We start from the raw sequence: 14,635 nt of genomic DNA, 5'->3' as shown, positions 1-14,635 counted from the left end.
TATTGAACATTTCTATATTGATGTGGAACCCTAAAATTGTGTATCTTTTCAAGTTTTCTACACCCAGCCTATATATATCATTATACATCTCATTTCTCAAATCTACATTTGCTACAAAAAAAAAATAAGTACAAATAAATAAACACAGCCCCTCAAACCAAAAACAACACAAAAATCAATCATGAGAAACATTGCACTTAGGTTTACATTAGAGGAAGGTAGGCCCCACCATGGCCTTTCCTCAACACAAGGGGCCCACCATTATCCGGAACCCGATCCAATGCTTTCAAACACCCATCAATGACATCACTAAACCCGGTGGCAACCGTGGCCAGCTGTAACCTCAACCTCAAATCCCTAGTCCTCTTCAACAAACACCTAAACGACCTCTCCAAATACTTGGCCCACTCAGCCGGCAACCCGCCACCTGTCAACCAAACCGAAAACTGCGACTGGTCCCCACGCGCCGCCACCTCCGCCCTATAAAACCTGGCGATCTCCACCAGCATGGTGGGGTGGAGCGGCAACACCGCCACAAACTCCGCCACAAACTGTTCGGTCAACTCCGGTTTCAACATCTGGTTCCAGAGCACGAGGGCCCACTCGCCGGGCTGGTTGAGGTTGTAGGCTTCCGCCACAATTAATGCTTCCTGGAAGCGGGACTGGTCCACCAAGGCGCGGCGGGCTTTGGTGGCGGAGAGCGACAGCCATTGGAAGTCTGGCATGCGGATTTGGAGGGAAACGAGTGATGCGCTGGCGCAGGCGGCGCGGGTTTTGTTTCCCGCGTCTATGGAGGAGTGGACTTGCGCGGCTTCGATGAAGTACCGCATGGATTCCAGAAGGTCTTCCGTGTGGTCTTTGTTGTAACGGAGGAACCACATTTGGTATGATTGTTCGGCTCGTGATTCCAGGAGTGATGCTGTTTCGTGCTTCATGTCAAAGTGATTGTACACCTGTGCATCGTTGAGTCAGACAGAGTAATTGTGGTATCAAACAGTCTGAATCTGTTAGTTTACCAGAGACATACCATAGCGAAAGAATCGAGATCTTTGGGGTTAAATTGCTTGAGTGATGTAAGGACGGCCATGCGGAAACCGCGAACGGCCTGGGCGGTTCCGGTGTGAGTGTCGGCTGCGGCGGAGTATTTTTGAAGAAGAAGTTCCAGCTGTCCGTTTTCGATAAGGATTCCAAGTATGAAATTAAGGGCATGGAAGTTTCCAACTCCGGTTATTAGGCGAGCCAAACATGCGAAGTCGCCTTCTGACACGTAAGCATCCACTCTTGTTGCTGCCAGGGCTACAAGAACATCAACACCATCCAGGCAAGCTGATGATTTGTAGAAATGGTGCGACAGAATTAGCAGCTCAACCTGAAAAATAAGTTATATAACATCTTAACTTCTCTCTCAGGCATTTCATCAAACACATAACATGAGTGTTTCTTTTCGACTTGATAAAAGTACCTCACAGGCATGTGGTATTTCCTGTCCTGTAATCACTAAACGCATCAAAGCATGACCAATTTCTGATTCTGAAGGACACAGCTCAGCCCATTTCAAAAAATCTGAAAATCTCCATAACAAAGGAGCAGGGCCTTCCTCTTTTTGAGAATCCATATATCCACCACGATGTGCAGCTAATAATCCCTGAATTGAAAAACAAAATAAACATCCACATATGCTAATCTTATATATAATAATAGTAAAAAAAGTGTACCTTCAAAAAGGATTCTGCAAGAATCTGAGCAATACTAGCAGCTGGCATGGAATGAGTTTGAATTAAAAGATGAGCTTCCTCGTAAGAATCTTGTGCTTTGAGAGAAAGAAGTTGTAGGAGTTCAATTGGATGTTTATCAAATGCCTCTGAAAATGTAACACCCAACACATTTGCAGCTTTTACAACAGAGACCAATCTTTTACATAACCCACGTCCTCTTCCATCTACAAAGAAGCCTGTCAAACTCTCCAATACCTAAAAATCATTTATATCAAAGCAAATCACATAACTGGGTCTGGGGCTAATCAACACACAAAGTATTTTTGCATCCATCAGCAGTCAAATAGCTTATTAACATGATCTTATTTTAGATAAGGATAAACACTATGAGCCAATACCTGAATAGGATCAATAAATTGATGGTGAGTTGGCAGATTATGTGACTGAATTACAGAACGCACATCATCATCCAACATGGAAATTGCTACTTTGTTTCCAGGAGTTGAGATCTCAGCAAGTTTCAAAGCTGCATCCACAAGAACAAATTCTGAAGGAAAATGTGAAGGAGATAGCTTATGTTGAAGCTGTCGAGCAGCTGTGATTTGTCCAAATTCCAACAAAGACAAAACCGCCCTTTCCAGCTCAGCGGGCCCAATACTTTCCTCCCATCTTGAAAAAGATAAATTTTCTTCTGTGTCCAAAGAAACCTCAGCAGCTTTTTCAACATCAACAAAAGCCTTTCTTGATGTCACAATGCCTTTAGCTCTACGTTTTGACTTATCTATGACCTGTGGACCACCCCTGTCATTTCTAGTCTTGATTGTGTTAATATGATTGTCCATTTTTGATACGATGCTTGCAGTATGGTCTACAATACTTGATCCCTTTCCATTTCCATATCCAGTTTCCCTACTTTGACTATTTAGGGTCAACTCTCCTTCAGTTTTGACCTCAGCTTCTGATTCTACTGCTAGAAGCCAGACTCTTGTTTCAAGTTCCCGAAGAAGATGCAATGGATAAACTCTGGAAAAATTACAACCAATATCATAAATCTTTGATTTAAATTACAAAAATTGGTAAAGATTTTGTAAAAAATGAGTGGACATACGGAGGAGTTTGAGTTATTGTCCCACTTAACCACTGGAGAGAAAGAAGCAACAATTCATGTAGTTCCTTTGGTGGAAGATCTTTGTCTACAGCTTCTGCATGTTTCAGGAAGAATAATCCAGCCTACAAACCAAAATACACCAAAAAAAACTTGTTTAAAAGTTATCTATATATCATTCCATTCCTTCAAGCCAACCAAACACGACACTGGAATGTAATGATCCATTCCATTCCATCATATCAAACAAACCATAAAAGTAACAGTTACCTGTAATGGAGGAAAAGAATATCTGAGAAAAAGCATCTGGCAGTGACCCCACAATGCAACCCTTTCCTCCGGAACATCCCAAAGAAACTCTTTCCACTCTGCCACCATTGATTCAGCCTATATAATACAAATTTACCTTTAGATACATACCATTAACTCTACATGTAAGATAGGGTTTTTTGGTCAAGTAGTCAACAATGCCTACCTGTGTTTCAGTGACATGGTGTACAGCTGACTTCCATGGCCCACCAGTTGCCTCCAACTGTTTTGTCCAATTACGCGCCTGTTCCCAGTGTCCATTTTCTTCTAGTGCAGTTAAAAGTGAAGCATCATCCAAAGTTTCATTCCCTAAATGTAACACATCATCTTTTCGTAACAAAGGCTCTGCTAAATTAATCTTCCAATACAGCCTCCGGTAGTGTGCCATGGCAGATCCCCCATCGCCAAAATCAGTAGCGGATAATAGTTGCAATAAGCATCTTTTTTCATAAGGTGATGGACATGTCATAAGCATGGAGTCAGAAGCTTTCTCAGCAATTGAACTCACCCATGAAGTGTTCATACACCCGTCTCTTTGCATGTTCAAATGCTCTTCTTTGATTCTTGCTGAAAAGGATCCTAGATGAACAGAAGCTTCTGATAGACGCATCTGAGAGAATGCCTGAACACCAGATATGGTTAATTTTTTACAATTCAACAACATTTAGGTTAAAGTTGTATTAAAAACCTGAAGAGCACGGATGAAGGGAAGTAGGGCACATGAAGGGAGAAACATTTCAAAAGCTCTTAGCAAAGGAAGAAAGAGACGTTGCTCACAAAGCACTGCCACCATTTTAGATAAAGAATCGAGTACTTTATCAGATTCGGTTGAAACTTTATTTTCATCAGCCATTTCTTTGTTTTCGCCTCCAAAAATAATTCCTTGATCAAGAAATATGCTACTGGAAGCAGTAGATACATCAGAATCCTTTGAAGTTAATGTGTCAACCGGAATGGAATCCATAAGCCGCCTTCGTTTGGGATTCCGGCGGTTGTAATGAAGTGTTTGGGCTCTAGCAGTTACTGGTAAGAAATTGTTAGCCTCCACAGCTGCTGCAACATTTGTAGATATTTGGGAAGCAATGTCGTTCACTTTAATGGATGTTGTCTCCCTAAGAAGGAATGGAAAACCACCGATATACAATTATCCAACATAAGGGTTGTTTCTTCTTTTTCCTATTAACTTCTGTATATATTTTAAATATATATATATTTATTTTACTAACCTTGCTGCTGTAATCTCTAGCCAAACAGTGAGGCAGCATAAAGGAGAGACATCTGGAAAACATGAAGCAACCATTGCTAAAACTGACCAGCACAAATCTTTTGCTTTTAACAAGAGAGTCTCTCCAGGGTTTTTCTGCTTCTCACAATCAGCTATTATACCAAAAAGTTCAACAGGAATGTAATTGTTAATGTTATCATCCAGGAAGGAAGAAGATTCATTCTTTTTGTTCGGGTTATTGAAGTTTGAAGATGAAGGGGAGTTTTTCTTTGACTGCATTCCTTTAAGAACTGTTGAAATGTGAACCTTTAAACATGGATCACTGAACTCCTTTGAAGCCTGTAAATGTAATAGAAATATATAATAATGAAATGTATTAAAACAAGGACAAATTTATAGCAAGGGACAAAAAGTGTACCACTTGGAATACGGTGTCAAAAGGTTGCCCTTCGATCTGAGCCTCTGACAAAAACCCAACCCAGTCATTGTCTTTAGCTAACACAGTAAGATATTTAGTGCTGATGGATATCTGATGCATTCTACAAAATTCAGTAACTAAACTCCAGTGTTGACTTGCAGCTTTCTGTTGTGATCTCAATTCTGTTCCATCACCATTTCCAGTCATTAGCCAAGATCCACATGTATCTCCAGTAGTATCCATTGATGGAAGACTTGCTTTTTCCAAATTCTGAAGGACAATCACAAGTGCTCGAGTGGCTTGTTTTTGTTTACTATTATTATCTTTTTCCTTGACAACGCCACTGCCAGTGTTGTAATTTTTCAAATAGTATTCAGCCAATGCTCGGGCAAGAGATCCACTAATATCGCCTTCAAGATTTTGATCAATAGATTTAAAGAAGGAAGATATCCGCCTGAGGGCAGAAATGTCCACTTGAAGCATAGTAGGAGATATGCCACAAAGCTCCAAAAGAAAAGCACAGGAAGCCACTAATACGGAATCCTCAAAATGCATGACTGCAAGGGGCATAACCTAGACGCATACAAACATGAGAGTGTGAGACATTAGGTTAGGGTAGTGTAAAAAGAGTATCTATGATTGATCTTACAGATGAAAGAAGAGATTCTTCCTCTTGTGTTATTGGAGAAAGTAGAGTGTGGACATCAGATTGAATATTTGATTGCCCGTTTACATCTGACTGCATTCTGCGTGTCTCAAATTCCAATTTCAGTTTTTTTAGTCTTAAAGAAAGGAGATGTATAAAAGCCGCCAAGGGGCGTCCACGGTGTAGGTGATGCTCATGTCCAAGTCTTGATCCCTAAAACCATTCCATTGGAAAGGGTAAAAGGGTAAATACGAGAAAATGCCACTAACTGATTAAATATGAAAAATGTCATGTCAACGACCTCTGCTGAAGGCCCATATAGTTCCTCTACATGCCTATGGATAGCAGCTTCCCAAGACAATGTGCTGATCTTTGATTGTTCATTACCATTATCTTCATAATCAATATCTCTAAGAAGATAAGATTCTTCCACTTGTAACCCCGGTACAGATTGCCCACCAAGAGGACCCTGCAAAAAACTTATTCTTTCTTATGATTTTCCTACCTGACCAAAAAAGACTCCACTTTCTTTCTTTTTGCAAAAAAAAAGGTCACATTTTTTTCACAAAAGCCACTGACAAAAAAAGGTGCCTGTTTTGGAAAAGAGTAAGGGCTTTTTAATTTTAACAATAACCCTTCAAAATCAAAATAAATGCAATCAAATATAACCTGCACATAAAGCTGAACAAGTCTGCGGACAGCCTTAGAGAACCATCCAGGGAGCATTTGTTCAAGTGAAGTATCATGTCCAGCAGAGTAAAAGATATTGTCACGCCAATTAAGATAGTCTGATAAAGCAGAATTTCTGAATGCTGTATTTTAAAAAAAAAAAAAACAATCAATCATGTCAAAAATTAACACATTCTAATAAATAAATAAACAAATAAATAAATAATAAAGCTTGCCTTTTGATCTGGAGGTAAAATAGTTGGAAGTAGGATCTTGTCCGAAACACACTGCAACTAACGTGCGCCATAGTGTAGGAAATCGTTGCATGGCTGGCCTTAGATTTTCTAAAGTACATTGAGCTGAAGAGCTGCGGTTTCTATTTACACTACCAGTGCTTAAACAGTCTTGAATAGGAAGAGGTGCGTATATCAATGTTGCTATTGCTGCCATTTCTCCTGCTCCTTCAGCAATGTCATCAACTGTATGAATTATATCCTCCTCTATTTCCAGATTCCCAGGACGTGATGCAATTGACCTAGCATTTGAGAATGATGCCTCGTATTCGTTCCCTTTAACCCTTGATAACACCAACCATTTTGCCCATTGACAATCTCCCTGTGAATCATTTCTCCCAAAATTAAATTAAGAATTGCTTCATAAACTTAAAGTTAGGGTGAATTACATTGCAGTCTAACCACTAATACTTTGTTTTTTCTGATCAAACCATAGAGATGATGTTTAAGACATGTTTCCAAACAGGTTTCACCGGTTAATTTGATTATGTGGCATTTTTTTAAAAGGGAAAAGAAAACGAAATGTCAATAATTATTATTAGGGAAAGTAATAAAAACACCATTACATTGTGAGCAGATGTTCACTTTAATTTAACCACTAATACTTTATTTTTTCCAAATTAACCATTTGAACCATCTATGTTATATCATGTTTCACCAGTACTTTTGGCTTTTGCTTATGTGGTATTTTCAAAAAAATAAAATAAAGAAATTAACATGTCAGTTAATAATAGGGCAACATATGAATTTAAAAAAAAAAAAAAAACATATTGGGCAGTTCTGCAGTTTAACTACTAATACCACTCAAAATATAATGGTTTGATTGGAAAAAAAAAATTAAAATCAAGTATCTGTTATACCGCAAAACTGCTGAATATACAATGTTTTTTCTGTAATTTACCCTAATAGAAATTGACATGTCATTTTCTTTTCTTTTTTAAATGCCACATAAGCAAAATTACAGGTGAAACCTGATATAACAACAGGTCAAATGGTTAATTTAATTTAATGTCTGGAGCTTCCATGGTTTGAATGAAAAAAAATAAAATATGTTAAACAGTTAATAACACATGGCATGCCATTTTCACTTTTTATAAAAATGACACATAAGCAAAATCACCAGTGAAACCTAATATAAAAGGTCAAAATAGAACTTTCATGGTTTGATTGGGAAAAAAAAAGTATTAGTGGTTAAACCGCAAAACTGTCCAAAACATAGTGGTTCTCTGTAGTCTGGTCATACAAGTACAAGTCAATTAATGTTGATGAGAAATGCATAAATAAAGAAAAACAAAAAATTAATGAGAACTTACAGCAGCTTCTAGCAAGGCAGAAAGAAGTTCACGATCTGTACCCAACTTATGGTGATCAAGGTAAAGATCAAGTAGGTGTGGCAAGTTATGTTGAATACAATGGTGCAGAAAAAGCTTATGAAGACCCTGGAAACAACCACCACTCATGTCTTTATCAATATTTGGGAAATAAAGATCTGTCGAATCTCCTCCTGTTGACTGGTCAACAGAAGCTGCATCACTGGAATTTGTGACAAAGTTTGACTTTGCGAGAAGACATACAATTTCCTCAGTGCCATCCCAGAATTCTTTAAGAAATATGAATTTTTTAGCAAGATGTGATTCCACAAGTGATTTTAGCCACATGGAGGATGTATTAATCGATGGGAACCTTAGTATTTTTATATCTTGGACATCCATGCACACAGCATCTAAGTCTTGTATAGAATATATGTAGTTTCCATAATCATTGAAATCGGTTTTGGCTTCAGTAGAAGCACTTGGTAAACCATCTAAACTGATTCGAAGGTTTCCATGTTGTGATGAGTATGATGGAATTATGTCAATGAGTCTAGAAGCTTCCTCCCAATTACTGTGACTTATGTGGTACTCAAATTGTGACTCCCATGATACATCAAAATCAACAAGAGAAAGCCTGTCTAACACTATCTGCACAATGACAAACAAAACATATAAATTACTTTTTAGTTTTTTTCAAGCATGTTTGAAAAATAAGATATAAACAAACTTACACGATCTATGGTTCTCTGATCCCAAGCATCAGACCAGACTGCAGCAGAAGCCCAATAACAAGCATGAGTGTCATCATCATCAACCACAGGAATCTCTGAATATTTGCTCACATCTCTCCATAAACCTAAAACAGCTCCATCAACTTCCCCACATTCAATAGTAAGGTTGTTAGATAGTATATGCAACACAGGCAGCTTGATGTCTTCTGGTGAATTGACAATTAAGTCCTTTTGCCGGGAAAGAAATGTTGTGTGAAAACTACTGCATGAGTAGACCCTCTATCACAAAGCAATAAGTTGCAGGATCAGAATCAATAGCAACTGTTGATAATAGGATTGAGAAAACACATGTACCTCAACAAATGATAACCCTTCCAATATCTTTGACTCGTATGGTCCAAAATACCCCTGACTTCTCATCACTTCAGTTATTTGGTTTCGAAGAGATCTCCTAACAGTGCCAAAAACCAGATGCCTTAGGCAACTTTCCACATCCTCTCCTAGTTTTTGCAGTGTGGCTACACCAACTTCAGTTTCACCCTGTTCATCATAATAGGCAGAAAATAAGTATAATGGCATTAGAGTGAGGGGCTGTTTCTTTTAACTTAATGAAGTGCTTAATCTGGACAGTGATACATGGCTGTTTTTTTTTTTTTTCTTGATTTATATTTATTAGAATGTGTTAAGAGCAACCGTATACCTTTAGAAACAGATCATAAGCAATAGCCCTTCCAATATCACGGACTTTCTCAAAAGTATTGTGAGGCTCATTGTTACCATCCATACCTTCTTGATTATGAAGATGCAATTTAAGAACTGCTAATGGAAGACGCCCAGAAAGTAAAGCATCTTTCACAACATTTTTTTGGTCTAAATGTTCCCAACGTGCAATCATATCCTTAGGATTTTCAAATGGAATAGCTCTTGTTTCTACTTGAGAAACAGATCTCTCCAGCTCTGAATAGAATCTAGAGTCAACTGAGTCAACCGACATCAAACCATTGGTTGTTTCCTGCTCATTTGTTGTTTCCATTGAAGAAACATGTGTGGAATCATCCTGTGATAACTCTGAATCCATAAATTCCAATGGCTTCAAACTCTCCCCCTGTTACATAACACACAACACATACGCAATTTAATTACTCATACAAATATATAAAAGCCAGCTATTGCAAATTTGAATGAATTGAATTTTAATAAAACTAACCATTCGTGTAACAGATTTTTTAAATTTGGTAGCAAGAAGACGTTGCATGTTTCGTATGATTTCCAGCAAACGGGCCATTTCCTCGAGTCTTTTTGAATTTTCAGTTTCATTATGTTCTTTATCTGCTAAAAGCAAAGGAAGAGAACTTTCCATGTCTGTAAATGATCCATTTCCATTTTCAATATGTTGCAATGATCCATATCTACGTATCATTTTTGTAGAGAAATGGGTGCCCAATGAAAGAAGCCTGAATCATAAACATATATTCTATAAGAAAATACACCATATAAAAAAATATAAGATGCATAACAAGAATCATACCTTGATGCAGATGATACATCATTATCATTTCCACCTTTATTCAATGACAAATAAACAGCAGCAAAGACCAATCTCAGGACCCCTTCTTCTGCCAAATTAACACCAGCAAGCATCTCTAACGAACTAATTATCCATTAAAAAAAAAACATGAGATAATGTCCTATTTGGTTATGTATCAATCAAACTAAAGTTTATAAATAATAAATCTTACATCTCAATCTCCTGAAAGTTCAAGTAATCCAGTGCCAGTTGCAACCGACGAATCCGGGGAACCTTCAGGTCCCAACCTACAGATAGATATCAACATTAAACATTAACAAGGAAAAACAAATTTTTAATCATATGTTTATCTTAATTCCACTTAGAATTATAAAAAAAAAAAAAAAAAAAAAAATTACCGTTTTCCAAGCATAAATGATCTGCTTCTTCATATCCTTCATACAAAAGAACTCTATCTAAAACCTCAATTTTCCAAGTTGGCCATGGCTGCTTCAATCCTTTTATTTCAATTAGGTTTACAGTTTGATCCATAGAGCAGATATTATTCTGTCGGTATCCAATAGCTTCAACAGGAATACAACCAGAAGCTAATTCCAATGAAATAGAGGGTAGAATTACAGAAATACCCTCCGATGTGACCAGATAAAAACATCCATGAAACACACATCCAACTGCATCTCCTACAGTGACTTCCTCTTCCTGACCACCATCATTCATAATCATAGCCGAGTCTACATGGTAGTTGAAATGGACAACTGTACTATATTTTTTACTAAGCCTGGTGATTCCAAATGGGGAAAGACATATAATATCATCTTTTCTATATTTATCTGTTGGAAGAAATACACTTCTCAAAGTAGGTAATAACTCTTTACTTCCCATTTTGTCCTTGGAAAAGCTTCTCTGGTGGCTGATATCAGCACCACCAACCTCCCACCCAACCAAAGTCTGGTGCCTTAATTGTTGGAACTGTGGAAGAGACTTCTCAACTGAGTTATTTATGCCTGGAATATGGTCACTACCACGAACTACATAAACAATACCATGCTCATCAACTGCAGCCATCAGTGATGTATGTGAAGCAACAAGAAGAGTCCTAAACACGGTTTGACCAATAAAATTACTACTAGTTTGACTTTGACCAGTAGATACTGTACAAGACCTACTTTCACTTTCACCTCCATTATATATCTCTAGCAGATTGACAGATCCTATGTATTCACCAGTTATATCACCAAAAAAGAATATTACACCAGCAGAATTAAGGCATATAAGATATCTATCAGAAAATTTGAAGTCCACCCATTGATCCACAGGAACTTTATATACATCCTCATCAAGCTTCACTGAGCAAACCCACTGTATGCCCCAGCTGACTATCCTACCAACAACAACTACTTTTTTTCTTTGTTTCCTTTCAGATTCATCATTGGTGTTCACAGGAGAAAAGATTAAGGAAAACCCAATCAGGTCATGTGAATTATTAACAAACACGCTACAGCATTCGTATGAAATGTTGTTCAAATCATCTCCATGAAATAGGTCTCTCAGAAGTGTAGAATCGTTCTCAAAAATGTTGAAGGAAACAACTGTAGTGGAAGATGGGAATTGAGACTTATCTGGGAATCTACTACAAAGCTTGCCTTCGGATTTGACTGTTTTGGCTTTAGTAAGGAAAGTTCTCAACCATCTCCTTTGTTCATCATCATTTTCCGGTTTATTTATATGCATTGCATCATTAGATGGGCCCCATTCAACCCATTCTCCACTATTTACATCTGGCATAGGCTCAAGGGATTCACTGCACTCAATGGATTGACAAAATGCATGAGCAGTCAACCCATGATCTCCAACCACAAAGAGAAGTTCTCTAAATAAACCCCCCTCATGTTGACTATTTGAATCTTCACATATACCCCAAGCAAGTGAATTTATATCAGAAAGCATGGGATAGCTTACAATACTACTTACAGCTTCACCTGCAAGGAAGATTCGTATAAATAAATCACATCTTAAAATCAACATAAGCCAGGTTCGATCATAGGATAAGTAATTAAGATTGTTAGATTGGATGTTCACCTTTGACTAGAGGAAGAAGTAACCCTTCATGGTGATATGAAAGCAATACTATAAGTTCCCTGGTTGGGGAAAGGAAAGCTTCACAGAACTCTGACAGGTTTGCTTGCAATTGAGAAGATTCCCATTTTTGCAATTGCACAATGGCAGGGCCCTCTTCACCAGAGCTATAAGTCATGTCGCTTCTACTACATAAGCAAAGAATATAAATCAAATTAAACAAAGAAGTGGATGTAATCAGGTGTTTACATTTTCTTATAAATCATATACAGGATGCAAGAAACATGCAGTAGAACTTGATGTGGTTAAATCTGGAAATTATATGAGGTTTGCGTTTTCTGTAAGGTTGGTATTATTTCTTTGTTATATTCGTTATATAAATCCAACATATACTGTGCATTAATATACTCTCATAAATTGTACAAATGAAACTATCGAACTGATAAGCTATAGTCTCAGGGTTGTTGAATACTCGACAGAAACCAAATCTAATGTTCTACTAAAATAGTAATTTAATTATTTGCATAAGTTTAAACTTCTAAGAAATTTGACAAGGAGAAGAGTTATGGTGATGAGTTTGCTATTATATCCTTTTCATTTACATATTTGGGATTCACTAGGTTTAATTTTAAATCATCTGCATGCATCTATTTTTTAGTATAGCAACACACAGATGCAACATCCTAGATATCATACGTAACTTGGGGATGTGTTAAAGATTTGTTAGTTTCTTTCATTTCCACTAGTTCTGCTATATTTAGGAGTTGGGACCTTGTAATATTCTATCTATTCTTAGACTTGTATAAATTGTGTTAAACCAGAAGTCGTTAGAGCAGCATTCATAAATCTGCACAATTGTTGTTTGGGGACAAAACCAACAAAAGGATATGCAAACAGTTCATATGGTTCCCAGATATTGTAGGATTCATCACTGATCAAACATATGACAAAATTCACTCTTTTCCTAGCAATGAAATATGTTATTGCACACACTCAAAGCCATCAAATGTGAGGCGTACAAGTAGTCACTAGTGAAGTAGAATGCATTATACATGATTACCAACTAAAACAATACTTAATAAGACACTAATATACATAGAAAATATGAGTATAAGATATAACTAGCAAATATTGATGATCTAAAATAAGTGCAGTACACTAGTAGTGTAGATGATATCAGATTAACAATAGATTTATTTCTAAAGGAGGAAAAAGGGAAGAAACAGAACCAGCATTATTGTTTCATCAATAACTCTTTAGTCTTTACTCTAGTGAAATTACAGTAATGAAAGAAACAGGAAAAAATTTCATCACATATGAGAGAAACCTTAAGAAAATAAGAAGGAATAAATGATCATCAGTCACGTATGAAGGAATTGCATATGCTTATGTACAATGGCTGTTACACCAGATGACAATGGTGGTGATCAGAGCTAGGGATGACTGTGAAGGTGAGGGTGGTCGGAGGTTAAACATAGAATATCAACTAAAAGAAATCTTGTAAACAGATGCCATAAGCCCATAACCTTAAAATGCTTGAAAAAAGCATGTAGGTTAAACAGAAAGAATTGAAGAGAAAAAATTATGATTTAGGATTCAAATTATGATTTAGGATTCAAAGTTGCAGAAATGAATATCATCAAAATCTCAGTCTATTATTGAGTTGGATTTTAATTAACAGTATTCAAATCTGTATGATTGTAAGCACCATACCACTTTGTTTGTTCAAATAAAGAAATATTGGAACTAATAACTTCAATTCATCTTAACAGTCTTGATCTGTATAAGTTTCAAGCAATTAATTACTGGAAATTGTGTCTTTGCTTATGAAGAGGCAGTAAAACCAGTAAGAGCCCAACTAATTTGGTCAGGTCATGCCGATTTCATTACCAGTTCTAACAGGAATTTCATCCAACAGCTTATAATGCAAAAAAGCACTTTGAGAAGTAGGTAAACCAATTATAAATCTAAATATCATAACTGTAGCATGAGAATTGACATTTCAGATTAAAGATGAACTCTCAATTAAACTGAGATTAAGCAAATAGCAAGAATGAAAAATCAGATTAAGCAAATCGGAGTTCCTAAATCGGCAAGAAGCAACATAAAAGTAATAAACTGTTATTATGGTGTGTGTACTGTGTAGGATTGGAGATGCACGTCGTTAGTCTAAAGATACACCAAGATGGAGATGTTGCAGACGAAACTCACCTGCGCTGTGATGCCGATTGCCGAGACAAAATCCCTAAGAGAAACGACACTCACTTCACTTCGTTGATTCAATAGAGCTTCATCGCTTATGGTTCGATCTTCGTCTCTTCGATGAGAAGGAAAAGCTGAGAGTCACGTCGTATAGCAAACAAAAGGGGATTAGAGGGTTGGGTTTGGTTTTTTTTTTTATTTTTTTAAGGGGGTGTTACGCTAAAAAGGTCATTTTTAACTTATTACCGATTATTACACCGGGATAAATCAAAATTCATAAGTAAAACCATCCTAATTTATCCAGTGAGTTATAAACTATAAATTGAAAAGTGTTTATCATTTTTTATAAACTTATCCAAACATCTTTATATAGGATATTCAATATCAAATATCAAATATTAAAAA

The 14,635-nt window shown here is 36.9% G+C and overlaps 1 protein-coding gene across 2 annotated transcripts; it reads right to left on the bottom strand.

Annotated features, from left to right (window-relative positions):
• On the bottom strand, positions 1 to 14,403 carry LOC145014583 (spatacsin carboxy-terminus protein). 2 transcript variants are annotated; one of them, XM_078972995.1, is made up of 25 exons: positions 14,240 to 14,403; positions 12,032 to 12,216; positions 10,351 to 11,931; positions 10,164 to 10,239; positions 9,953 to 10,075; positions 9,632 to 9,878; positions 9,125 to 9,529; positions 8,779 to 8,964; positions 8,425 to 8,703; positions 7,694 to 8,341; positions 6,324 to 6,702; positions 6,088 to 6,230; positions 5,720 to 5,887; positions 5,422 to 5,631; positions 4,773 to 5,345; positions 4,356 to 4,693; positions 3,818 to 4,241; positions 3,296 to 3,751; positions 3,091 to 3,207; positions 2,824 to 2,945; positions 2,114 to 2,738; positions 1,716 to 1,970; positions 1,463 to 1,645; positions 1,028 to 1,369; positions 1 to 953 (listed from the first exon to the last, which is right to left on the bottom strand). In XM_078972995.1, exons 2-25 carry the CDS (start codon positions 12,204 to 12,206, stop codon positions 204 to 206), a joined length of 8,805 nt encoding a protein of 2,934 aa, XP_078829121.1. In that variant the 5' UTR covers positions 12,207 to 12,216; positions 14,240 to 14,403; the 3' UTR covers positions 1 to 203. The 2 variants fall into 2 exon arrangements, with proteins under 2 accessions (XP_078829121.1, XP_078829122.1); XM_078972996.1 differs by having other exon boundaries at positions 12,032 to 12,213.
• Positions 14,404 to 14,635: the final 232 nt, after the last annotated feature.

Source organism: Lactuca saligna, chromosome 9 (genome assembly GCF_052625555.1).
Source record: "Lactuca saligna cultivar CGN05327 chromosome 9, ASM5262555v1, whole genome shotgun sequence".
NCBI classification, from domain to species: Eukaryota; Viridiplantae; Streptophyta; class Magnoliopsida; order Asterales; family Asteraceae; genus Lactuca; species Lactuca saligna.
Note: the sequence above shows the minus strand (reverse complement) of the source record. Positions and strands in the feature narration are given on the sequence as shown.

What these genes read in the sequence shown, in the direction of transcription:
- LOC145014583 (XM_078972995.1), bottom strand. Translation starts at nt 12,206, where the DNA reads ATGACTTATAGCTCTGGTGAAGAGGGCCCTGCCATTGTGCAATTGCAA. An exon ending in AAAAATCTGTTACACGAATG is followed by an intron (nt 9,530 to 9,631) that starts GTTAGTTTTATT and finishes GTTATGTAACAG; the next exon opens with GGGGAGAGTTTGAAGCCATT. An exon ending in CTAGAGATTACAGCAGCAAG is followed by an intron (nt 4,242 to 4,355) that starts GTTAGTAAAATA and finishes ATTCCTTCTTAG; the next exon opens with GGAGACAACATCCATTAAAG.